The 28000-nt window shown below is 34.5% G+C and overlaps 1 protein-coding gene across 4 annotated transcripts; it reads right to left on the minus strand.

Moving 5' to 3' along the window:
- Window positions 1-4974: 4974 nt before the first annotated feature.
- LOC126969879 (isoleucine--tRNA ligase, mitochondrial) lies at window positions 4975-27964 on the minus strand. Of its 4 annotated transcripts, none has more exons than XM_050815466.1 (13): window positions 27792-27964; window positions 27462-27686; window positions 26543-26665; window positions 22469-22839; window positions 20091-20204; window positions 17526-17725; window positions 16283-16449; window positions 15235-15468; window positions 14375-14541; window positions 11453-11591; window positions 10412-10566; window positions 9038-9172; window positions 4975-8125 (listed from the first exon to the last, which is right to left on the minus strand). In XM_050815466.1, exons 2-13 carry the CDS (start codon window positions 27648-27650, stop codon window positions 7264-7266), a joined length of 2856 nt encoding a protein of 951 aa, XP_050671423.1. In that variant the 5' UTR covers window positions 27651-27686; window positions 27792-27964; the 3' UTR covers window positions 4975-7263. The 4 variants fall into 4 exon arrangements, with proteins under 4 accessions (XP_050671423.1, XP_050671424.1, XP_050671422.1 ...); XM_050815467.1 differs by having other exon boundaries at window positions 27910-27926; XM_050815465.1 differs by having other exon boundaries at window positions 27462-27964.
- Between the last annotated feature and the right edge of the window lie 36 nt (window positions 27965-28000).

Genomic DNA, 28000 nt, shown 5'->3' on the forward strand with positions numbered 1-28000 from the left:
CAATGATTGTAACTACATTTTAATACTATTGAATAATCGCTTTGTTTTATTTAGTCGTCATTGTTAGAGGCGGCATTGCGATTGCATTCATCACACCATAAGATGATAGGTCACATCGCCCATCAAAGAGAATATAATCACTAAGTACATGTCATTTGTAGCTACAACTTCCTTCAAACCAAAACTAATAAAAGTACTTAGTTTACTTAAAATGAACATCAATTCCTGCCTTATCGATGATAAATAAAAAAATTATATAAATTAAAAAAAAATTGAAAATTGAAAAATGGAATGACTATCAAATTATACTATACGAAGTTTGAACAAAATCTGGCCGTTTAAAGTAGGTCAAAATCGCGCCCGAATGAGTCGGTTACAAACAAACATACTTACAGGTGAAGCTAATAAAAAGAGTGTAAAATAATGCAAACACCTTTCTAGCCCAGATGTATTAGAATTAAACAAAAACGTAACATTTTAAGTATAACCTTATTTGAATTTGTCATATGTTATGAAATTCTCAGTTGAAATATGATGCTTCCAGTTTTCGTGGAAACAGATTACATTTTTGTATCAAAATTGCTACCGAAGAATTCCGTGTCTCAGAGGCGAGGTATTATTACTTTGAGATTGCATTCAGCAATATTGAGAGCTTAAATGGCAACAGAATTGTTTTCATTATCTCAAAGCGATGACATTTTTACTTGATGAGATTTTAACAGGCAAGTTGCTCAACTGATGAGTGATAATAACTACCGCGCATCCAGCCTATTATGGAGTACTGCTGCCATTACTGGTCTGGCGCACCCCAGTATCAGCTCGAACCATCCTAACGCGTGTAACGCACAACTATATATACTTTACCAGTGGGAGGCTCCTATGCACAGGATACAGGAGTGCCTATTTCTGCCGTGAAGCAGTTATGTGTAAACATTACTGTGTTTCGGTCTGAAGGGCGCCGTAGCTAGTGAAATTACTGGGCGCATGAGACTTAACATATTATTGTTTCAAGGTGACGAGCGCATTTATAGTGCCGCTCAGAATTTAGGGTTTTTCAAGAATCCTAAGCGGCACTGCATTGTAATGGGTAGGGCTTATCAATTTCCATGAGTTGAACTTCCTGCTCGTCTCGTCCCTTATTTTCATAAAAAACACAATATATATATAATAATATATGATACTCTCTTACACAAATTATCTTGCCCCAAACTAGGCATAGCCCGGACTATGGATGCTAGACAACGATATTTAATAAAATATACTTACTTAAACATACATAAATACAAATAAACATCCAGGACTCGGAAACAAACATTCATATTCATCATATAAATGATTGCACCTGCCGGGATTCGAACCCGGGACCTCTAATTCTCTAGTTGTCGAATTAGAAAAATTTAACTTGAATTGTCCGGGATCCAGTGTTATATGAACGGCTAGATCACTTGGCGTTGCATGCAGAGGTCATTACATATGTCTTCTGCAGCATTTATGATGAGAAGTGTCCGAAGAGCTGTTTGACTTCATTCCTGCTGCTGAATTCTACCTTCACACGACATGCCAAAAATTGCGATATCTCACAATCTGGGTATGTGGCGTTCCTCGACAGTGCGGTTTTCAACAAACTTTATTCCACATAAAGCCAAGCTGTGGAATGAGCTTCCTTGTGCGGTGTTTCCAGGTCGATACTACATAACTATGGGTACCTTAAAACCAAGTGCACACGGCTTCCTTAACCCTTAATTAGGCGCATTAAGAAAATCACACAAGAAGTCGCATGGGGTCACATCTGACCCCAAAGCTATGAATAAAAATGGAGTAGAAATAACTAATACATTAAAATTTGTTATGTCAAAAATAATTAAGTCGCTCATAGAAATCATAATAAAAATATAAAAACATAACTTTCATTTAAAATAATTGAAAACATTATACAACTTCTAATTGATCTTGAAATTTTTTTTTATCTAACTGACAGATTGTCAGTGTCGCTTTGAGAGTTTCAAGAAGATGATAGACTTTTGACTACGGCTTCTTTTAGTCCTTTTCGTGAGTCCTTAGCGCATATTTGATCATTGTACTCGACACCTCCTTTGGTATTATTTTAGATCATTTCACTTTTGGTCCATGTCCTTGAGTATATCTAGATAGAAAACAGTAACACTCCGATAATCCAGAAACATTTTAGCTATTTTCAGACTCTTGGATCTCAGTTACCGAGTCTTGATGCGCCCAATTAAGGGTTAAAGGCCGGCGGTGATCACATAACATCAACCCGTACACTAGTCTGTCCTCCTAGTAGGCAGTACATCGAATTAATAGTCAGAAATAATGTGCACTTACTTATATGTTGGGAATCCATGAAAATATACTTATGTTTAAAATTGAGTTTTACGATTTTTAGCCACATAGAAAGCTTGCGCCAATTGATATTGTGTTTTACGTCGCAACATACCAAAGCAATATCTAGTTAGCGAGACATCGTAATAATGTAAAACGTGCAACCAAAGCACTGTCCAACTTGTCAAACTCAGTAACCGCACCTGCTCACCGCTACGACGCGGACGTACCATTGATACTTTATAATAGTTTCTGGTCGTTCATCCTTATACAAAGGCTGCCATTGGGGTTTACAAATATCATTTATTCCATATCAGTTACATAATAATGTTTATTTTAAACTTCTTTTGCAATAAAATCGTAACAGTGTCCAATTATCATGATTGGCCATCATGACCAGCGGGAGGCTCCTTTGCACAGGATGCCGGCTAGATTAGAGGTACCACAACGGTGTCTATTTCTGGCGTGAAGCTGCAATATGTAAGCATTATTGTGTTTCAGTCTGAAGGGCGCCGTAGCCTGTGAAATTACTGGGGAAATGAGCCTTAACATGTTATGCGTCAAGGTGACGAGCGCAATTGTAGTGCCGCTCAGAATTTTTGGGTTTTTCAAGAATCCTGAGCGGCACTGCATTGAAATGGGCAGGTCGTATCAATTACCATCAGCTGAACGTCCTGCTCGTCTCGTCCCTTATTTTCATTAGTTAAAAAATTGTAATTTTAAAAGCTACTATGAGATTTAACTTACGACACGTCTTATACAGTATTTTGAACAGGTACCTAGGTACTCGTAGGAATAAGAAGTAAAAATATAGCAACTCCTGCTATTTCAGAGTCAAGTTTTGAGGTCTATTGTTGTTGTAGGCAGCCCGATGAGTGCATCCTTTTAAATTTTGTATTGTAAACAATCCGGCACTGTATTTTAGTGGGCGGGCGTTTGAAGTCTTCCGTGTCGCCTTGGCATGAGTATCACATGAGTGTTTTAATACCTAATTATCAACAGTTGCATACAAGACTTTATCTACACCCAGAATATGAATACTCTAAAAGATTCTGAAACAGTTAGCTTACAGCTAACATTAAAACAGCCAGCCCTAGTAGTAACCTAATATCATCCCTTACTGATTATATATAAATAAACTAAGTATTAATGAAAGAATTATTAATTTTAGTAGTAATTTACATTTTGTATAGTGCAATTATTAAAATTCACTTGATTATTATGTTATTTTGCAGCGTTTAAAATATCCGGCGGTGTGCTGTCAAAACTTGAATCGCTCATTTTTTCAAGAACAATGGCGGGGTTTCGAATATCCTACTTTTTTTTACGGCGGGCCATGTTCTGGTAGTGTGGAACGCGCGTTAACGAAAATATTCTTTTTTTGAAATTCATACAGATACCACGCATCGAGCAATGAGAATGTGGCTGTTTGTTGAAACTCTTTGTGCATGAAGGGATCGAAAAAAAACCAAGGAGTGTTGTTATGAAATTCAGTACAACATTACAACACTCGTTTGGATCATGTAATGGTTATTACGACATTGGGTGTTTTAATGTTCGAAAAGGTAAGTGTTTCAGAATCTTTAATAGAGGATTTAAAGCATGGGTGTAGATAAAAATATTGATATACCTACCTACTTTCGTTGGCCGTCAAACTATAGCCGGTTTAAGAGTCCCTTAACTTACCCATATTATATTTGTTGAGATGAAAGAAAAAATATGCTAATCGCATATCGTAGAAGAGCGTGCTCTGGCATGGAACTGCAGAATTTACTTGAAAATAAGGGACGAGCGAGCAGGACGTTCAGCTGATGGTAATTGATACGCTCTCCCCATTACAATGCAGTACTGCTTAGCTCAGAATTTATTTATTTATTTACCACACACAGCAACTAACATTACAGGTATTACCTAATGCGACAGTTACAAACACAAGAATAACATACCTATATACAAACAACAAACAAATCAATCTAAAACTAACCATACTATAGCAAAAATACATCGCACCAGAAAAAACAAAAAACTTGAACATACAACTATTTACCATAACATACTACATATAACAATACCCTTGCGAGTTCACTCCACGTACACCTAAAAATGTCCACTTTGTGGTGGAGTTCATTTATATGGCGAAGGGCTCTTGTTAAAGGCGACTTTGCCGACACTGACCGGAATGGATAGTAGTGGCGGATGGAGGCGCCTCCCCACGTGATTACAATTATTGAAAACCCCAAAAATTCTGAGCGGCACTACAACTGCGCATGTCACCTTGAGACATAAGTTGTCAAGTCTCATTTGCCCAGTAATTCCACTAGCTACGGCGCCCTTCAGATCTAAATTAAGTAATGCTTACACTTTAAGTGATCTTGACATTCCTTTATTGTTGCAAGAGTTCTAGCCGCGGTCATTTAACATCTTGTGACTCGTACTCTTGTCTATCCTCTCCGTTTATAAAAATGAACAAAATGCTAAAAGAAATCATCGAAGTATTGGTGGCGACCGGTCCCTATAATATTATTGTAACAGCAGTATTTTTGTTAATAGGTATTTACCTGCATTTTTTCCTTTATTAGGCTGAACGGAGTAAAGGTCCACTCGAAAATGGTGAAGAATAAATAAAAAAGGAAACATAGTTTTTTATAATTTAATTCCAATGTATTTAACATATGATTTTTTACATATTATCTCATAAAAATACTCTTCAGTAATAGGTAACTAACGATAACCGGCGAAACAGGCAAAAGTGTGTAGGTACTTACACAATAATTATAAAAGCATGTAGGTACCTAAGCGATGATATGACCTATCGTTCCCTCTTCAAATAACACTGAAACTCACATTGCATTTTTTAATGAAAAAAGCGTAGTTACTTAAGAAAAATAACAAAGTTAATTTACAATATCTATAATAATGAATTGAATTGAAATTATGAAAAGAATTTCTATGAAAAATCCCTTAAAATTATTATTAAATAATTTTTATTATTTTAATTAATTGCGTAACAATGTATAGGTACCTACTTGTCCTTCAGTCGGTAAAGCATTAATAATTATAATAATTCTATAGTCTATATAGCCAATGCGTTTCTCATCTGATTTTTGATACCATGTATCCTTTTTACATATAACCTTGGTCCTAAAGAATTATTGAGAGCAAAATTCAAAGAAATTAACATCTTGACTGTTGCTTCTCAATATATTCTTGATAATGTAATGTATGTTCATAGGCACATAAGTGAATTTGCCAGAAACTGTCATAACCATAATGTTAACACTAGGAACAGACATAAACTTATGGTGCCTACTACTCGGCTAAGTCGAGTTAGTAAGTCTTTTGTGGGGCGATGTATATGCTTTTACAACAAGATCCCAGAAAATGTTCAAAACAAAAGTATTACGTTATTCAAAAGAATTGTTAAAAAACATTTGTGTGGTAAAGGTTACTATAACATAAATGACATTCTTAATAATACCACAGATTGGGAATGGAGTGACCTCAGGCTATTAAATAATAAGGTTAGGTTTAATTGTACAATATTATTTATAAACATATTTTTTTCGAGGAAAAAAATAGCCCGCTGAATTTGTTGCGCCCATTTTGGAATGGGTGGTAGTTTTTTGACTTTCAATAAGTGATGTCACATCCTATTTTGAATAAAAATATTTGAATTTGAATTTACAGCCTCGGTTAGTTATATACAAAAAATATATTTTTATATGAACTATCACGACGATAATGCCAGGTTGCACCAACAAATTTTAGCAATAACAAACATGTTAAAGTACCGGTCAAGCAAAAATGGGTACGCACCATTTGACAATTTTTAGATGACGTCATAACTTTAACTGTTAACCGTAACCGACCAATCTTTGCCGGTTAAAGCTATTCTTAATGTTAAATATGTAAATAACGACTAAAGTTTCAAATAAATATTCGATATTGACTTGATATTTTCTTTTAACTTTAACAACGCCATGGAATACGATGGTGCAACACATTCCGCAGTCGTTATTGTTAACGTTACATCTGACTTAAACCTTAACTGTAACAGCTATTATGATGGAACCCAGCCAGTCCAGATATAATTATTATTTGTTTACAGTGGACTTTTATTTTATTTAATATTAGTTATTGTCAATATCATAAGTCTCACATTGACTGAGTTATATTGTGGTGCGTTTAATATAGTCGAAGGCATTAATCTATATGGGCGCCTAGAGGCTTATTAACTTCGAGATAACTACGTGCCATCTATTTTTGTATTAAACAAATCTATTATTATCAGTCCGTGCTTGGTAGTACCGCTGCTGCCTTAAAGGATGGCCGATATAGTTTTTGTTGGAGATTGGGTTAAAGATAGGTATTTAATATTTTTACCAGTCAAGCAAGTGAGAAACAGGTCAACCAGTAATATGCCAGCATTACTGTATTTCGATTTGAAGGGCGCCGTAAATGACAGGGCCTATGAGACTTAATCTTATATCCTTAAACGAGCAATTCTTATATATATAATCTGAATCTCGGAAACGGCTCCATCGATTTTCTTAAAATTTAGTATACGGGGGCGATGAATCGATAGCTAGGTTTCAATTTAAAAATGTAGTTTTATACATGTTTTAATGAGAAACAGATACAATAACATTAGAATACAAAGGTACATTTCGCCACAATATACAAGACTGTAATAGCTCAAATGGGACATTGGGTGATCCGGAAAGCAGAAGACCCCGGTTCGAATCCAGATGTCCTATTAGTTTTTTTTGTTCAAGTTTCGTACCTTCTTAAAAATTCGACCAAGGATATTTTAGTCTTAAAGTGACGAGCGCAAAATCAAGTATTGGGCAGGACGCAGCATAATCTCAACAATTCGCTTTTTGTGTAAGCCTAAAGTTAATTTCAACTACTATGCGGTACTATTTACAAAGACGAGACAACACTACTACATCTCAAGCACATTTCACTTGTATCTAATATGCTATACTTCCTACATCTCGGACATTGGCCCTTATTAGACAACACCAATGAAATATCCCAACTGTTCTTACTATTCCTAATCTCCCCCAAACTGACTGATGCCACTTCCAAAATCTCACGAAGCACTCCATCGTATCCTTCATTTGATTGATTCAACTCATCAAACTTGGGCAACAATTCACTCGTCAAATTCAAAATCAGCTCATGTTTCTTCAAATTAACATTTTTAGCCAACACATAGACATCCTTCTTTAAATTCAAAATGGCGTCCATAACAGACACATCGACACATTTTGGCGGCAAAAGTAACAAGTTTCGAGTAAAATGAAACGGTTCGTTGTAAAGTGGATGGTGTTGCCAGGCTTCTTCGACTAGATGAGGTAAAATAGGAGCAATAGCTTTACACAGTGTTGCCATAACCGTGTGAATTACCAACTGCGCCGAGATGCGTTCGTTGGAGTTTTTTCGCGAGCAATACAGTCTATCTTTTACGCAATGGCAATACAGTGCTGAAACTTTATTACTGATGAAATATAAAATTGATTGAGCTGCATGGTTATATCGGAAATTATTATAATGACCATTTAATTGATTTAGAAAACGATTGGTTTCATCGACTATGTACTGGTCAAAATAATTGAGCATTGGTTTTTTATTAAAATCGTCTTCATCCAGGTCACCAACAACACCGAGAAGGTACTTCATCAGATGCCTTATCTTGACAACTTCGGTTTGGCATTCCTCTAAAAGTTTCTTGCTGACGATGATTTGCGAGTGTTGGGTACCGTGACTTGCTACCAACCATCTGAAGCAAAATACAAATCGATACTGATACTAATAAAAAGGAAAAAGGATTGTGTGGTTTTATGGAACCACACAGACGAAAAAGTTTGAGACGATGTAATAAAAGTTTCATTTTAATAAGACGCAACATAAGCCGCAGTTATCTAAAAATCAATCTGAGGTAATAAAAAGTGTATATATACAAACATAACGTGTAAATATTATAAAACATATCTCATAGAATTGTTACTATATAAAAAACTAGCCGTTCCGGCGAATTTTAAATGAAAATAAATATAACAATAAAAAAATAAGTAGCTATAAAACATCTAGGGTAAATTTCGCATCGAATGGTGTTAGTTTCATGTCGATACAATCAGTGGTTTAGTCGTGAAAGATCCTCAAACAAAGATCATTTTCATTATAATAAATATAAATATATATATATATATATTTAAAGCCGGTTTATTTTTAAACCCGATTTTAGGACAAACTAGTTTTTCCTAGGCGAAATTAGTTTATTCCTCTAATATGAAAATATTCATATTTATATTTGGAAGGTGCGTATACCTACAATCTCTTCTGTACACGCTCTTTTCGAAGGTATACATATCACATCTGATTCCCAGATTTTACAGCTTTCGCCATGGACTATGACGATCTTTTAGAATACCTAACTAATAGATGAGGTAATAAGGAAATGGCTTAGCATCTGTTCATCATGATATTAAAATATTTTTTATTCGAATAAGAATTTTAAATTAATTAATTCTACCACCTATTTAAAAATAATTGCCTCAGACCAATGAAACTCAGCGGGCGCTCGAGGATGGCACACGGAGCTTATCACCATACTTTTCCAGAGGGGAAGCACCAATGGGCAGCGGTGATCACCTACGACTATGATGTTTCTCTATTCCATCAATATACAAACCTGAGTGTGTCCACGCCAAACGCAGGGAACTTCTTATCACCGTGTATGACGGAAATCGGGTCCACAACGTTGCCAATTGACTTTGACATTTTACGCTTCTTCTCGTCCACCACGAAGCCGTGAACGAATATAGATCTGAAAAAAAAATGAATGAATTTCCCAATAATTATAATAATCATAATGTTTATATAAAGAACCATAAATTTGTTATGTCTACTGCTCCGCTAAGGCCGAGTTTAAATAATATTTTAAACTGAAAAAAGCTATGGAGTGAAAGAGGAAGAGTAATGTTTGGTGATGCGAATGAAAGAGATTCGAATAAAATTCAAATATTTTTATTCAAAATAGGATATGACATCACTTATTGAAATTCAAAAACTACCACCCATTCCAAAAAGAATGCCTCAGACCTGAGAAGAATGGGCGCAACAAACTCAGCGGACTTGTTTTCATCAAAAAATATGTTTGCAAAGTAAAATTGTACAATTAAACTTATTATTTAATAGCCTGAGGGCGCTCGCACCACCTCCCAATCTGTGGAATTATTAAGAAAGCATGTTATTAATGTTATATTAACCTTTACCACACAAACAATTTTTAACAATTCTTTTGTATAGAGTATTACGATTAATACTTTTGTTTTGAACATTTTCTGGGATCTTGTTGTAAAAGAATATTAATCGCCCCACATAAGACTTACTAACTCGACTTTGCCGATTAGAAGACATAACAAATTAATGTTTGTTCCTCGTTGTGGTGGACACAGTTTCTAGCAAATTCCTCAATGTGCTTATGAACATATAGAACATAATCAAGAATATATTGAAAAGCAACACGGCCTCACTCACGTTCAATAGAACTATATATCTACAACAACATATTGTATTTCTCAAACCTGAGAAAAGTAGAGTCTGAGCGCAGGAAACACAGCGAGCTTCTTTTATTTTTGAAGTTATACTTCATTAGGGACGTTATGAAAAAAATGAGAGTGAAATTTTAAGATGCGCGCGCATCACTGTAACATAAAAGTAACAGGGTGTTCAGGTAGTTCCTAAAATTTTCTAATATTCGTTATTTTTTTTTCGTTTCTTCGTCCATTATTAGGACAGGCAAAGCGTTCAAGCCCGTACAGCCGTATTCATTATTAATTAATTGTCAAAGCCATCTTTGCAAGATTTTTACGATATAGTCATTTCTAAAAACGTAGCACGAGGAATAAATCATTTTAATGAGTTTTGCTTCGTTAGGCCAAAGAAGTATAAATTCTTGCGGGCGTACATAATTGCACATACACTTTATTTGAAATAAACCTTCGTTAAACTAACTTGCTATATAAACCTTTTCTAAAATGTGTTTTTGGGCCAATATACTCACTCATAAGGCGAGTCTCCATTCAACGCTATGGAAGTGAGGAGGGAGGACTGGAACCATCCTGTGAGCTGGTCCAACCCCTCCGAATATATTCTGGACTTCCTACCCTCGAGGGTCTGCCACGAGAGCCCTGAGTCCAACCAGATGTCCATTATATCCTGTAAAACAATAATATTATATAATTACGAATCTGCTTTCATATATTATATAAAATTGTAATTTTTAAATTATTTAGTATATACTTATCTAAAAACAAACATTTTTTTTATTTTACTGGCGGCCATTTTGATTTCGCTACCTTGGTTTTTATATTTTAATAATAGTAATACTACCAATTTAGCTAGCACAAATTGGAGTAATTTAATTGGAGTTATTTTATCGTTCTCTGGCATTGACAAGTAGAAATAGTAATATTCATACCCACGATAGAAAAGTAGCATGTGAATGTGATATGTATTTCAAAGACATTAGGTGTAATTGTAATTTGGTTGTCGCAACTTTTATCGTTAAATGTTCAAGTTAATTGTTCACAGCGGTCGCTAACATTGAGTGGCCGAAATATGCAAATGTAGCTACTCTGGTTTCTATAGTAGAATGTTTAAAGGCACTTGTATTTTGTGTTACCTACATGGTAACCAACATTGAAAAATACTTGGTAATCTCCACCTAATCTTAAGTTAGAATACAATAGTACTCTTAATGAGCATAATTACTTGCATCAGTTCCAAATTTATTAAATATTTAATTTACCAGTGGGAGCCTCTTTTGCACCGGATGCCGGCTGGATTATGGGTACCACAACGGCACCTATATTCGCCGTGAAGCAATAATGTGTAAGCATTACTGAGTTTCGGTCTAAAGGACGCCGTAGCTAGTGAAATTATTGGGCAAATGAGACTTAACATCTTATGTCTCATTTTTGGGTTTTTCAATAATCCTAAGCGGTACTGCATTGTAATTGACAAGGCGTATCAATTACCATCAGCTGAACGTCCTGCTCGTCAAAAAAAATCTTGTTTGGCATTAAAAATAAAGCTTTATCACCTTCCCTTTAGACACTTGGTCTACGTCCAGATTATATTTATCCAGTGTTTGTTTTGACACAATATCTCTAACGTTGCACGTCCACCAAACATCTGTACCTTTTTTTTCAATTAACTCACAAAGCCTCGTTATAATTAACCTGAAAGTTAAATACACATAATTAAAGTTATCCGTTGGAACATTTTCTTTACTCGGGGTATCGGATAATTGGATAGGACAGTGGTGTATTAGAAACAAGTAATAACAGAGATATTAAGGTTACAAAGTGAGAGGTAATCCACGTTAACCCTATATAAAACTGTTTTGATCAATTAAGCGACATCTATTAAGTAACTAAGTAAATAACTATGTCAAGTATTTATACGATTTTTTAAAATCATGTTTCTGCTCCTAAAACAATTAAAACAATATATTCATTTATTTATATCCGAGAATATAAACTGGTTTTAACACGTATTAAAAAATATAATAAGAGATAATACAGATATTCAGTAGCAAATAATATAAAGTCAAAGTCAAATAAAATTTATTCAATTAGGCTTAAACAATGCACTTTGCAATTATCACTACAAATATTTCTTTTAAATTACTGATTTTTCCATATGTTCGTAAAAAAGAATTAAAAGCTGTGGAATGAGCTTCCTTGTGCGGTGTTTCCGGGACGATACGACATGGGTACCTTCAAAAAAAAGCGCGTACACCTTCCTTAAAGGCCGGCAACGCTCTTGTGATTCCTCTGGTGTTGCAAGAGAATGTGGGCGGCGGTGATCACTTAACACCAGGTGACCCGTACGCTCGTTTGTCCTCCATTAAATTCCATAAAAAAAAAAAGTTGAGCTCGTGAGAAGAACATAATATAAGAAACTCAACGGCCATTCTTTTCAATCAAATAGAGTATTTTATAATGGCTGTAATATACACAACAAACTAGTTTGTAAGTTGCTGCATCCAATATATGAGTCGTGTTCAAATAATATAAACTATTTCATAGTAAAGTAATAAATAATAAAGATTTTGGATTCCTCTTCTATGATGTCTCTACATGTCTTTACTACTATTTCCTATTTCCAAAAAATATTGTAAAAAAAAATACAATGAAACGCAAATTATTGCATTTTATAGTATTCGAAACTGTCATGGTGGCCAATTTTTTTATAAGAGGGGGCAAACTGGCAAGAGATTCACGTAATAGGAATAGTGAGGCAACTGTCAAAAACGTGTTGCAAAATTGAAATATAATAATAATAATAATATTGACACACTTTTTACATAAATTATCTTGCCCCAAGTTAAGCATATATAGCCTGTGTTATGGGTTACAAGACAATGATATATTTATATACATTTAAACATCCATGACTCGGAAACAAACATCCATATTCATCATGCTTGCACCTACCGGGATTCGAACCCGGGAACCTTAGCTTAGTAGGTAGGATCGCTAACCACTCGGCTATACAGGTCGTCTTTACATTATTTGTTATTTTTACTAAATGTAAATGACTTTTGAGTGTTTTTGTTGCATCACTTTGCATATATTGTAATTGAAATGATTTGTAAAATTAATTGAAAATAATAACTTGTAATAACCATTCTGTTCTGAAAAGAGCAACCTTAGAGTTCCTTGCTCGTTTTTCTCTAAGGAAATCTGCCTTCTGAACGAGCTGTATAAAAAAATTACATATGAAATGGGAGTGGGCTGGCCAAGTCGCCTGCAAGCATGGCTCGTGGTGTAAGGCAGTGATAGAATGGTGACCGTGGGGTGAGAAACGCCCGAGAGGAAGACCGCAGATACGTTGGTACGACGATATCAAAAGACTGGCGGGAACAAAGTGGTTGGAAACTGCTCAAGACCGGAACAGATGGCATAAGCTGAAGGAGGCCTACACCTTAGTGGTTGAGAACAGCTAGAAGAGGCAACTGCCCATGGACATCCGCAAAACCAAGATCAAGGGATGTGTTGCCGGCCCTTAAAGTTGAAAGTCCCTGGGTCGCATCGGTTCAGGAAAACTGAAGCCGATATCAATTATGTTTCTATTAGGCTTCTATTCATTTTTATTGATCAATATATAAAAATAATACGTATATCAAAACTGAATCATTTTATAAAATCCTTTCATCGTGTATTACGAAATTGAAAAGAATTTTTAAAAGACATTTATGTGGTAGGTTACTATAGCGTAAATGACTTTCTCAATAAAATTTCAAAATGCTCGCATAATGCCTTTATTTTATTTACAGTATGTGTGGATTGCTGCATCTACTATATTGTAGGTACTGTAGGTATGTATGTACTCAATACTTTTAACTATGTTTTTAATTATTATTTTACATTTTTTTTTGACTTACTCGTGTTAGGCACTTAGTAAATCACTTTTGAGTGTTTTTGTTGCATCACTTTGCATATATTGTAAGTGAAATTATTTGTAAAATTAAATGAAAATAATAACTTGTAATACCATTCTGTTCTAAAAAAAGCAACCTTAGATTTCCTTGATCGTTTTTCTCTAAGGAAATCTGGTTTCCGAACGAGCTGTATGAAAAAATTACATATTTCAAGTATAATGCAATTTAACTACGAAATAAAATATTTTTAATTTGATTTAAAAATAATAATACCATAGATTGGGAACGGAGCGACCGCCGTCAGGCTATTTCAATTATAAATCGGATTGTATGGAATTTTTATTAGAAGAGAGAAGATGAGCTCGGTGAGTTTCTTGCCGCCGTTCTTGTCTTCGTTCTTAGAATGGATGGTAGTTTTTTATTCATTGAAAAACAGTGGTTTCATATCCGATTTTGAATAAAAATATTTGAATTTGTCATCGGACAACTGATCGAGGGAAAGAGGAAATATACTATATATTACAAATTATTTTGATAAGCTAAATAATAAGTGATGTAAAACTCAGCCATACATACTCGTCCACAATGACATTGTTTCCATCATACAGCGCAGGTATTGGAACGCCCCAGGCCCGTTGTCTTGATATACACCAATAGGGTCGCTTCTCCAGCTGAGATTTGAAACTCTCACGTGATTGGCTGGCTATAGTCGGCGGTAGGAACTGCACGCCATCTAGGGCTTTCTGTAACAACCAATAAAGGTCATTTCAGTACACAGCAAGATGTAAAATTCTCTTAATAAATTTAAATTAAGTACCTAAATTGTTTACGTGGTCATTTGACGATAAAATCGTATTTTTGCATAATTTTATGTTATTTCACGGTTCGCTGATTAAACCTTTTTTTATGAAAATAAGGGACGAGACAGCTGGTGGATGGATTTTTTTCAAACATGAAGCAGTAATGTGTAAGCTTTATGTTATATGATATTAAGCATTGTGTTTCGGTCTAAAGGGCGCCGTAGCTAGTGAAATTACTGGACAAATGAGACTTAACATCTTTGTCTCAAGGTGACGAGCGCAATTGTAGTGCCGCTCACAATTTTTCGGTTTTTTAAGAATCCTGAGCGGCACTGTATTGTAATGGGCAAGGTGTATCAATTACCATCAGCTGGAAGTCCTGCTCATCACGTGCCTAATTATCACACAAAAAAAGGTCGGAAAAATTCAAGTCGGCTGGGAGATTTCGCCCGCAGTCACCAAAATATGTTGCTATATAAGTTGAGCGATCGTTTTATACTACCAGCCATTCAGACTATTTGAAAAAAAAAACGCGCGGTTTCATGTTATTATTTTAAAGATTATAAGAAATCATAAAAAATTTATAAACGGACTGTTGTAAATTGTAGGGTAGTTATAAATAAATAAACCACTCACCAAAGCCTTATCTTTCAACGCAGCTGTATCGATAAACCACTGATAGCTCGCTCGTACTATAACTGGCTTCTTAGTTCTCCAATCTAACGGATACGAGTGAACATAAATTCCCTCGTGCACGACTGATTCGCCAAGGGCCTCTATAACTCTGTTCTGTCCTTCACCAAGGACAAATAGACCATCATATTCGGGTCCCATTTTGGTATAACAGCCTAATTCATCCACATTGCATTCCTAAAAGAAAAAATTCTTATAGTCACAATGTAGTATCATACAATTAAACTTAGTATTAAATAGCCTTAAGAAAGTCATTAATGTTATAGTAAGCTTTATCACACGTTTTTTAACAATTCTTTTGAATTTCATCTTGAACATTTCTTGAATTTTAGAAGGCATTATAAGTTTATGTCTATTCATGGTGTTAATATTATGATTATGACAGTTTCTAGGAAATGCACTTATGTGCCTATGCCCCTTTTTACACAACATGATCAAGAATAAATTGAGAAATCTTTAAATTTTGTTCTCAATAACTCAGCCAGGGTTGCATTCATATCCTTTAGAAATAAGATGACAATCTCGGGAAGCTGTAGGGGTAGGCTATTTTTTGTAAGTCATAAAACATTTTTTTTATCAAAATAAGGGGCGAGATGAGCAGGACGTTGAGCTGATGGTCATTGACACTCCCTACCCATTATAATGCAGTGACGCTCAGGTTTCTTGAAAAACCCAAACCAGAACGCCACTACAATTGCGCTCCTCAAGAAATAAAAGGCATAAAAGGCTTTATTTTCTCAAAATTGATTCCTTTAGATTTTTTTTTGAATTTTTATCATTTCATTGAATAAGATGTTCAGTCTCATTTGTTAAGTCCCAGTAATTTCACTAGCTACTGTGCCCTTCAGACCGAAACACAGTAATGTTTACACATTACTGCTGCACGGCAGAAATAGGCGCCGTTGTGGTACCTACTGTGTGGTACATAATCTAGCCGGCTTCCTGTGCAAAGGAGCCACCCACTGGTAAACAAAACATTGTAAATACGTACAACTTTCATATTATTTCTTATCGCAACTAAAAAGTCGTCTGGTCCATGCGCCGGCGCAGTATGAACCAGGCCCGTTCCTTTCCCTCTTGTCACATGTTCCGCATCCAAAAACGGCAAGCTTTCATCTATCAACTTATTCCTGTATGTGCCTTCCTGTAACTCTTTACCTGCAATTAAAAAAAAAAAAACAATGTTAGGTAACACTAAATGATAATTCGTAATTTTGAGTGATTTTATTTTATCACTCTTTTTTAGTCCTCAGTAAATTTATCAGTAAAATTCATGATTTTTTTTTATAAAAATACCAAAATTGCTACGAATAGGTATTTTTTTATAGAAAAGGAAGACAAACGAGCGTACGGGACAACTGGCGTTAAGTGATCACCACCAACCACATTCCAGAGGAATCACAGGAGTGTTGCCTGATTTGAAGGAAGGTGTAGCACGGTTTTTGCAAGGGACCCATGTCATATCATCCCGGAAAAACCGCACAAGGAAAGTCATTCCACAGCTTTGTAGTACGTAGGTCACACTAAAAGTTTAGCGTAACTTTAAAAGATAACATGTTATAACCAAAATATTGTGTTTATTGCTTTTCAAAATACTCTCCTTTACATTTTAAACGTTTTTTCATGCGATCGAACCATTTTTTAAAACAGGAGGACCACAGATCTAACATGTTTTCTACGTGCTGATTGAACGCTATCACTGCCTCTTCGGAATTGGTAAAAGTGAAACCTCTCATCAAATCTTTGATTTTTTTTTTTATGGAATAGGAGGACAAACGAGCGTACGGGTCACCTGGTGTTAAGTGATCACCGCCGCCCACATTCTCTTGCAACACCAGAGGAATCACAAGAGCGTTGCCGGCCTTTAATGAAGGTGTACGCGCTTTTTTTTGAAGGTACCCATGTCGTATCGTCCCGGAAACACCGCACAAGGAAGCTCATTCCACGCGGAAGAAAGCTCCTTAACCACACTGTGGAGGACCGCCACACATCCAGATGGTGGGGATGATATCTTAACTTGTGGCGAGTCGTGCGAAGGTGGAATTCGGCGGCAGGAATCACTTAAGTAATTAATTAATCTTTAAGTACTTATGAAAATTTGAGAATTTCTCTGATGGTACCGAGCATCAGAACTGCAAAAAATTCTAAATCGGCTCAAAAATAACTGAGATCTGAGTTTACTTTTAAGTTTTCAATTTTGTAAAACAAACAAGAAAACTATAAATTAAAGTTACCATTGAATTCACTAATAACAGCAATATCATCTTTCAGTATATCTCTCAAATCACAGATCTGGTCTTTGGCAATTATGAACAGCTCCGGCCTTCTACTGAGCCTTACTAGACAATATGTCATGTTTGAGTTGTATGATATAGCTCTATTGGCCACTAAAGTCCACGGCGTAGTGGTCCAAATTAATGCTGCCACTCGTTTGCTGAAATTATAAATTAATATTTAAAAGAAAAACATTTTAAGTCCAACTAGACAAGGTTTAAGTCTAAAGCCTTGTTAATATATAGTTATACTAGCTGCCCCGACAGACGTTGTTTTGTAGATACTAAAAAAAAATACTGTTTTATAGGAATGCGCCCATATTTCAAAACAGCAAAAATTTTTTCTTAAAAAATGCTCCCTGTTATTATAATGAAATTGTTTCACAGCGGAACTGTCAAACAGTGCGTCACTAAATTCTCTAATAGAAAATATGTCCATACAAAACAAATATTGAAAATCAAAATAATTATGGGTCCCAAATCGAAATAAAAACTATCCTATCTCTCAAGTTGGACCAAACTACACTCCATGAAGTAATCCCCATTAAAATCCGTTCATTAGTTTAGGAGTCCATCGCGGACAAACAACGTGTCACGTAATTCATATATATTAAGATACTAAATTCTCAGTTATTTTTTAATGGAATAGGGCGAACGAGCTAATAGAAACCAAATAGTTTGCATGGAAAAAAAAATCTAGGAATTTCATAATATTATAGTTAATAATTTATGTCCTAACATTTGATGAGAAATAAAATTTTATGAACGATGCGGGACTCGAACCCACGACCTCCGGCGTTCCGTGCCGGTGCTCTAACCAACTGAGCTAACCGTTTGAGTACCGCCTCGTCATAAAATTCTGTTTGCTTTGTTCAACTCTCAGGTTGTGGCTTCATCTACAGGATCTACTTTACAGTTGATAACCTGTTCAACCCCAATATTTGCATATTAGGAAAATTGACATGAGATGTCGCTCTTGTAAATCTAAACAATATGTTGTTATGTTACATATATAGCACCGGCACGGAACGCTGGAGGTCGTGTTTTCGAGTCCCGCATCCTTCATAAAATTTTGTTTTTCAAATTTCATTTGTGTATTAATTCTAGAAGTGAGGGGTTATCACTTTAAAAACATAACATATTATTTGATGAGAACTTTTCTTTTTGCGAATCGCGCTGCTTCCTCGTCTGTTATCATTCTAAGTTATTAAAGTAATCCTTCCATGTTTTTATAGAATTAATATCTCTTTTTTTATTGTTTTTTAAACATTTTTGTATTGTTATTTTTTCTTTTAATCATATAATGTTAGTGTTCATATCTATTGTATTTGTAAAATTGGTGGCAGTTTTCGCAAATAAAGATTATTATTATTAAATAACGAAGCGATGCCGATCTTTTTGGTGAGTGTATCTTTTTTTTTAAATGTGTAAGCATTTGTTTGTTTCGGTTGGAAGGGCGACGTGGCTAGTAAAGTTACTGTGCTAAGACGCTTAATAGCGATGCCGCTTAGAATATTGGGTTCAATCAAGATACCTGAGCTGCATTGCATTGTAGTGTGCAGGGCGTATCATTTACTATCTGATGAACGTCTTACTATTCTCGTCACTTCTTCTCATAAAAAAATCATGTCATCGACCTGTAAACCCCGTCTATGGAAGTTTATTTAACAGTTTGTAGTACATGGAAGAAAGTCCATTGAAAAACGCAGATATTAATGATTATAGTTAAGTCTGTGGCAATGCACAACAACACCTATTTCTGCCGTGAAGCAGTAATGTGTAAGCATTACTGTGTTTCCGTCTAAAGGGCCCCATAGCTAGTGAAATTACTGGGCAAATGAGACTTTACAACTTATGTCTCACCCAGCGCAGTTGTAGTGCCGATCAGAATTTTTATTTATTACTATTAAAAAACAGTTCGTTATATTTTAGCTTTGCGTTCATAAAACCTTTAAATCATTAATTATATTTTTCCATTTTAAACCAACCACTCGACAATTTTTTTTCTTTGTATTTGTGAACCGAAAAGATATGTTTTAGAGATAAACAATAAACATACAGGCAAAATTCTAAATTTTTATTATTATGGGCACTGACCTCTACTGTATATACCACTGGACTGGCGGCTGTCAAAATGCTTTTGTGCCTGTTTGATATTCGCCATTTTGGCGCTTTTGGCCATGTAGCGAGAGTCTGTTGTACTAAAACTAGTGATGACTACCTCAGAAAACATCGATAGATGGTGGGATACTATTTACGTTGATTCTTGAAGCATAAATAATACGAAAAACGAACGAAATTAATTCAAAATGCAAAAATGCTTCAGAGTATTGCACGTTCCTTCGCAGCCATTTGTATTAACGTCAAAATTAGTTCTCTGGACGCTCGCGAGTGGCGCTTCATATAGGCACAAAAAATTGCTGTCAAACATGTGGAACAACCTGTCTAATAATTGTGCACTGACATGAATCAGTTACATAACATACAATTCATATTGTGTGAAAATGTTTCTTATTTCCAACTCACCCCTTAGCAGTGTTGCGAACAGTTGTCGGCAAGTTTTCCATATCAAAGGCCACGTATACCTCCTTGCTTTTAAACTGATGATCATATTCCAGCTCAGCTTCTGCAAGGGCTGTTCTAAAAGAATTTGCATTAATAAAACTTGTGGAACAAAAAAAAATTGAAATAATGTATGTAAATCTAAATAATCTCAAATCAAATCTGTGCCAACTTCCGTGTCTCTATGGCAACATTGCAACTAAGTCGATCCAAATGATTTGAGTTTGTCATTAGTGTTAATTCCGCCAATATTTGTCTTTTAAACAATTTGACACGTAGACTCTTGCATGTGTCTCGTACCAGATTTTGGCGATCCAACATGTCCTGAGGATGCCAAACACGTGTCGAATTGTTTAAAAGACAAATATTGTCGGAATTAACACTAATGAAAAACTCTAAACATTTGGATAATTATGGATTTCCGCAAAGTAACGCCTACTTCAATAAAAACTAAGTCGATGCCAATTGAGAGTAATATAAGCGCCGCCACAAGAGATGGCAACTTTAACAGGTATATTTTTAATATAGGTGTCATAGATAGACTCTTTGATGAGACTGCCTACCGGCAGAAGAAACAATATATGTATTCTAAAAAAAATAAGGATTATACGGCTGCAGAAATTCATTCAAAAATAAAAAGGTGAGTAGGTATATCTTAAATACCTACGAGAACACCATTATTTATGTATTTATGTAGGTATTTCGATCTTTGAACTAAATGTGTTCACTATGGCACATGTTATTATTAAGGAATTAATTGGTATTAAGTTTTACTACTCAGGTAAGTAGCTGCTTTGTATTGTATTGTGATCCAAGATTTCGTAGTTCTGACCAGATCTGTTCATTTAATAAAAAACATTCTGCTATGTAGTCGAAATCGAAATGATCTTCAAAACAGTATGAAACAGTTTTAGATCCTATTCCAGTAACACTGTGTGTAGCTGACATCCACTTTCTAAAAAAAAGCTTTACGCATTGACGAAGAAAATTATTTTATGAATCTGACTGATAATACACCACGAAAAACTTAAAAAAACAAAAATAAAGCAATTCTCGTATTTTTTGGCATAATGCTTTGTCATTTCTAGAAAAAAAAATTTGTCATTTCCAATGAGTAAAGGTACAATGAGGAAGAAAATTATTTTATCTACACCCATGCTTTAAATCCTCTATTAAAGATTCTGAAACAGTTAGCTTATTGCCAACATTAAAACACCCAATGTTCTAATAACCATTACATCATCCAAAAGAGTGTTGTAATGTTGTACTGAATTTCATAACAACACTCCTATGTTTTTTTTATCCCTTCATGCGCAAAGAGTTTCAACATACAGCCACATTCTTATTGCTCGATGCGTGGTATCTGTATGAATTTCAAAAAAGAACATTTTCGTTTACGCGCGCTTCACACTCCCAGAACGTCGCGCGCCGTAAAAAAAAAGTAGGTTATTCGAATCCCCGCCATTTTTCTTCGATATTTTTATTGTTTTGTGTACAAAAAATGAGCGATACAAACGGTAAATTACTACTAAAATAAATAATTGTTTCATTAATACTTACTTTATTTGTATATAATCAGTAATGAATGATATTAGATTACTACTAGGACTGGTGTTTTAATGTTAGCAGTAAGCTAACTGTTCCAGAATCTTTTAGAGGATTCATATTCTGGATGTAGATAGTCTTGTATGCAACGTTGATAATTAGGTATTAAAACTTATACTATTATCACACACGTCAACACACGACAAATCCACATTCGTGTTTTAATACCCCTTATTACACAACCGTTGCATAAATAACTATTACAGAATCTGACTGATAAACTGACTTCTTATTAAGTATATGGCGCCATTTTGTTTTTATAAAACGGTCTAATTGAATTTGTATATTAGTACCACAAATACCTCTTTCTACTCCAATTGCATGTCCATGTTAGCTTAGTACTGAGTATGCTTAGTTGGCTAGCAAAAACTCTCACCTAGATTTTTTTTCTTTATTGATTTAGGGGAACGAAAGAAAAACAAAATTCTTAACTTAACAAACTAAAAAAAAAGTTAATAAAACCAAAAGCAAGTTATATCAATAGTGATCAAACAATAAGACTTATGGATTCAAACAGACTTATGGCATCCTTAGATGCAGGGCGGGCAAGTATATTTACAAACATGCCCGTATCAAATCTGTTCAAACACATAAGTCCTACAATTTTGTCTCTACTAGACTGAAATCGGACACATTCCTTTAACAAGTGCTCAACATCCTCAATTGTTCCACATAACTCACATAGAGGTGACTCCGCAATTTTCATCAAAAATTTAAACTTATTCAAAGGCTCTCACCTAGATGATGGAGACCAGTACACTGGCTTCAAAGCCCGATAAATCAAACCATCCTTGTACATTTTATAGAACTGTTGCAACTGATTCTGTACATACTTCTTATCTAACGTTAAATAGTATTGTTCATTCCAATCAGCCATTACACCCCAACTCTGAAATACTTCCTTTTGTTTCTGCACTGTTTCTAATGCAAATGCTCGAGCAATTTGTCTTGTATGTACTGGATCTGTAGGTTCATTATTGTTTGACATTTTCTTTGCTTTCTGCAACGCTTTTAATTCAATAGGTAGGCCATGGCAATCCCAACCTGGCACATAATGAACTCTATTCCCTTGTAATACTTGGCTTCTATTGTTTATATCTTTAATAATCTGCAAATGTGACAACAAAATCAAATAATTTCACAATAAAAAATCACTAGTAAAAAGGCCAACTGGAGGATAATGGAACTCTTACATTCTTCTCAGTGGTAGTTTTTTGACTTTCAATAAGTGATGTAAGTAAGTAAGTAAGTAAGTATATCTTTATTTGGAACAAACACTACAAATACACGAGAACATTTACAAAATATAATAACAAATAACATGAAAAAACTTATCTTAAAAATTACTATAATATACCTAATCTAAGTAAAACTAACATACATTAAAAAACTAAAGTAAGGCTTATTCTATATCAACATAATAAGGTGGTATTTGCAGTGTTATGTCCCAAAAAGGTTTGCTACTCAGCATATTAGTTGGGTATCACCCAACACTGATTTTCAGTAGCTACCTTCAATAAGCCGGCCGTCGCGATAACAGCCACAAGTGCTTCCATTATTAAATACAATAATTATGTAATAAATAAAAATAAATAAATGATAGTACTCAAAACATAAGGTAAAAAATAATATTATAGTAGACGGCTAGATCGTAACAGTTATTAATTAGATATATTTTGATTATATAATATATAAAATTCTCGTGTCCCGGTGTTTCTTACCAAATTCCTCCGAAACGGCTGTACCAATTTGTATGTAATTTTGTGTGCATACCGGTTTTTTATATTTTTTATTTTATATGCCCAATATATAAATATATATACATACATATATAAACATATATATCCATTAAATATATTCGTTCAAACTATGAAAGAGATTTGCGGCGTGATTTTTTTTTAAAACTACATATTAAGATTTATTTTGAGAGAGGCCCAACTGAAGTGTAAACAAATACGTTTTATATTTATTTCTAAAGGTATAAACACTATTTATATTACGAAGGGGAGGAGGTAAGTCATTCCATATTTTAGAATAATTATAACAAAAGCCTCCTTCGAATGCCGCTGACCGGTGTGGTGGTACACAGAGCAGGTAAGGAGAAGCTCTAGTGTGATACTTGCAAGTGTCAGCAGACCATCGTAACTTGGTATAAAGATATTGTGGAATTTTGTATTTTATAACCCCAAAAAGAAGAGTAGCGAAATGCAATTGTCGCCGATATTCCATTTTTAGCATTTTAGCATTATTTAGATATGGTGAGACATGTTCACGAGGAGGGATTTTAAAACAATATCTAGCGCAGGCATTTTGTACCCGCTGAATAAGATTTTTAGTTCTTGCTAAGAGCCTGTGACTTATAACTGCATCGGCATAATTGAATTTAGATAGAACTAGACTCTCACAAAGCTTGATACGTGTCCCTACATTCAAGTAATTCCGAATATTGTAAGTAATTCCGAATATTGTATGTCACATCCTATTTTGAGTAAAAATATTTGAATTTATTTAGGTTTGTAGTTGTTATTAAGCAATTACCAAGGTTGACATAGACCGAATAGACACCTTTTAAATGTGGAGCCAGAGAAAAATGCACCAGATTCCATGGACCTTTCGCACCAACAGTCTATTCTGAGAGAGCTTAATGTCAAAACTAGACTTTCCACTATATGCCATCATACGGTGCTGGAATTCTTTGGACGTATTGCTAGTAAAGAGTATCACAATCTTGAACAGCTGATGGTGACAGGCAAGGCAGTAAATCAACTTCCACAATGCTCTTCATGAAGCTTAGGATCACAGCAGATGGAGGGAAATCGTGAGGGAGAAACTGATGCAGCCTTGGAGTGAGTACCAGTGGGAGGCTCCTTTGCACAGGATGCCGGCTAGATTATGGGTATCACAACGACGCCTATGTCTGCCGTGAAGCAGTAATGTGTAAGCATTATTGTGTTTCGGTCTGAAGGACGCCGTAGCTAGTGAAATTACTGGGCAAATGAGACTTAACATCTTGTCTCAAGGTGACGAGCGCAGTTGTAGTGCCGCTCAGAATTTTTGGGGGTTTCAAGAATCCTGAGCGGCACTGCATATCAATTACCATCAGCTGAACGTCTTGCTCGTCTTGTCCCTTATTTTCATTAAAAAAAAGTGACTACCCTCAGTAATGAGGAAAACGACGCGAGGAGGGAGGAGGAGATCACAATGTGCCCTTCATGACCTAAAGGTGGATGTTCAAACTGGGAAAGCAGTAATTTTGTGACAGAAATAGGTGTGCTATGTAATAAGTGCTGCCCAGAATGAACATTACACATTGACATGCATTTATTCCAACTGCTACTGCTGTTGCATAGCCACTGTGGTCACTGAATATCTCTTCAATTAATCTTGAATTTGAAAGAGAAATCCTGAAAATTTTAAATTCACACAGTACATATAAACAGTTTGTTCAAATTTTATTTGTGTAATTAATCCCAGATCTGGGAGGTATCACAGGAGGGGATATCACATATGTAATAGTAGGTATAGTAAAAGCAAACTTTAAAGAAAACACTTTTTAATTAAATATGCGTAATTGTAAATGTGTTTATTACACTCATCCTAATCCTTTAAAAATAAAAGTAGTTTAACAAAATTTAAAAACACGCTTTGGTTAAAAAGATAATGGTTAAAATTTAAAATGAACATCAATTCCTGCCGTATTGACGATAGATGAAAAAATTTATATAAATTAACAAAAATCTTATTTTACAAATTGAAAAATGGAATAATTTCATCAAATTAATTATTGTCTTCGGTCCTCAGTAAATCTACGAAGTTTGAACGAAATCCGGCTGTTTAAAGAGGGCTAAAATCGCGCCCATATGAGTTGGTTACAAACGAACATATAAACAGGTGAAGCTGTTAAAAAGTGTGTAAAAAGTATTTTATTTAATGTGTAACACTCACTTTAAACAAAGAAAAATATTATGAGCATGCTAATTTTAGAGCCAAAAAATAAACAAGGTTATGGGACCACAATGGTTGTTCATTCATTCAGGGCTACATTGGTTTTCTGGCAAGGTAGGTACTCCCACTGTATATCTCACTACTCGTAGATGTGTTTTAGTCCAAAAGTGCTATGTTTTGGGGTCTAAATATTGAAGTTGTTAGTGTTTCGCGTATGATTTCGACTGAGGTCAACCTAATACCAATTAGTATGTGTCATTCTAGGTAGAAGCACATACCTAATAATATAATAGTTAGAAATTAGGTATTGCAAATGAATTAAAATAAAACAATTTACTATTGCTATAATTATTTAGGTTTTTAACAGGTACACCTAATTGCCTATATGGAATGCACACTCCTGCATTCATTACAGTATAGACAATAATCAAAATCATTCTTAATTCCTGTGGACAGCACTTTTAACAAAAGCATAGTTGGTTTAATGTTGAGAACTGTTGACTGCCACAGTAATGTCTCCAGTTTGGGCCTCACTCACCATGTACAAATTTATATTAACATTTATTGAATGCTTCGTAAGGCTCTTGTGATTTAGACGTTACAACACAGTATGGGCTGTGGTGATCAAATACCAGCAGGTCACGCAAACATACAGACTAATTAATATGCAAATTGTTCTACTCTTCCGTAAAAAAAATAATTGTTATTATGAACAATAATACATACTTACATAGTATTAATTTAAAAAATCACACAATGCACATACAATGTTTTTTTTTTCCTAATAGAAACAATAGAATATTAAATACAATATTAAATTGTTACTGATAGAAGTACCTTATAAAAATGGTTAACACCATTCTTACCTTATTAACTGCATGTCCCATATGTAATTCACCATTTGCATATGGTGGACCATCATGTAAAACAAATTCCTGTCCTACTAGATTCTCCTGTTGCCATTTGTATAGCTCAGAAAACCTTGCCGACTGGAAAATTAAATGATATGAGAGTTGAACAAAGACATAACAAGATTTATGAATGTTATGTCACTCAAACGGTTGACTAAATGGAAGAGCACTTGCACAGAAAGTGAGAGGTTGCAGGTTTGAGTCCCGTCATCATTCATAAATTTTTGTTTTCAAATTAATTTGTGTAATAATTGATCCCAGAAGAGGGTTATCACTTTAAAAACAAATAACAAAATGAAATGATATGCTTTAGTATGGCTTAAGTAAAAGTATAATATAATTGAAAAGCTATTAAAATACAAGGTGAGTTAACATTCTTCTAAGTGTGATCTACATATAATTAAATATTATAATTGCCAGTAATAGACTTAAATTCAAAGTATACACAATGACTATTATATTGACTGTATATACCACACAGTTTCCATTAAATTATGTATTCATCTTTAATTGTTATATTTCTCATATCAGAATTGTACTTCGCATAAGTTTATATAAATGTGTAATGTAAAGTTGATGATCTATATAAATAAATATTATATAAGAAAAATTTCTTATGTGAATAGTGATATGTACCTAAACGTTGTATTAGTAACTAACCCCCTTATTCATAATAGTCTGCTAACTGAAAGCATTTCTAATTCTCACTCTGTCTTCTTCTATTGACCTAAGTCAGAATGAGAAAAAACAATCTTTAGCGGCTGTTTAAAGTTAGCGGACCATTATGAATAAGGGGGTAAATGTTCAACTTGATAGTATTTTAAATGAACTGTTACATTTACAAAAATATAAGATTGTGGAATCATTTACTTACCTTTTGTATATTACATTCATTTTGAGAAGGTCGAGATGGAAACTTTGTATTTGGAAATAGAATTGTGTGTGAATATGTTTTTGCTGTTTTGGGTTCAACGGTACTTTTATTTCTCCAACAAGCCAAACACTCATATTTTGCTATTCTTCTATAATTCGTTACTCTGCTATAAACCTTACACGCAATCATTTTTAATATTGAACCCTTTACTTAATTAGACAGGTCCTGTATTAATAAAAATTAAGCATGTAACATGTTTATTTATTGTTCTTAAATTTTTTATGAAACTCATAGGTACTTAATTATTATAATTTACAATTAGTCATTAACCCTGTTATGGTAGCATATGCACAGAAGACTATTACTCTAACGAGAGCATATTTATGTACAAAATATCTCATATAACATGTAACTTGTATTTAGTAAATATAAAGTAAATACTATTAACATTGTTGTAACTTGTAGGTTATTATGGCAAAGGCAGGCGCCGCAGGCCGAGCCGAGTAGGTACCTAGGTACCGAGGCCGATACAATATAGA

This window comes from Leptidea sinapis, chromosome 19, assembly GCF_905404315.1.
Source record: "Leptidea sinapis chromosome 19, ilLepSina1.1, whole genome shotgun sequence".
NCBI classification, from domain to species: domain Eukaryota; kingdom Metazoa; phylum Arthropoda; class Insecta; order Lepidoptera; family Pieridae; genus Leptidea; species Leptidea sinapis.

What these genes read in the sequence shown, in the direction of transcription:
- LOC126969879 (XM_050815466.1), bottom strand. Translation starts at nt 27,650, where the DNA reads ATGATTGCGTGTAAGGTTTATAGCAGAGTAACGAATTATAGAAGAATA. An exon ending in TGGGACATGCAGTTAATAAG is followed by an intron (nt 22,840 to 26,542) that starts GTAAGAATGGTG and finishes TCACATTTGCAG; the next exon opens with ATTATTAAAGATATAAACAA. An exon ending in ACCAAGTGTCTAAAGGGAAG is followed by an intron (nt 10,567 to 11,452) that starts GTGATAAAGCTT and finishes ATTGTTTTACAG; the next exon opens with GATATAATGGACATCTGGTT.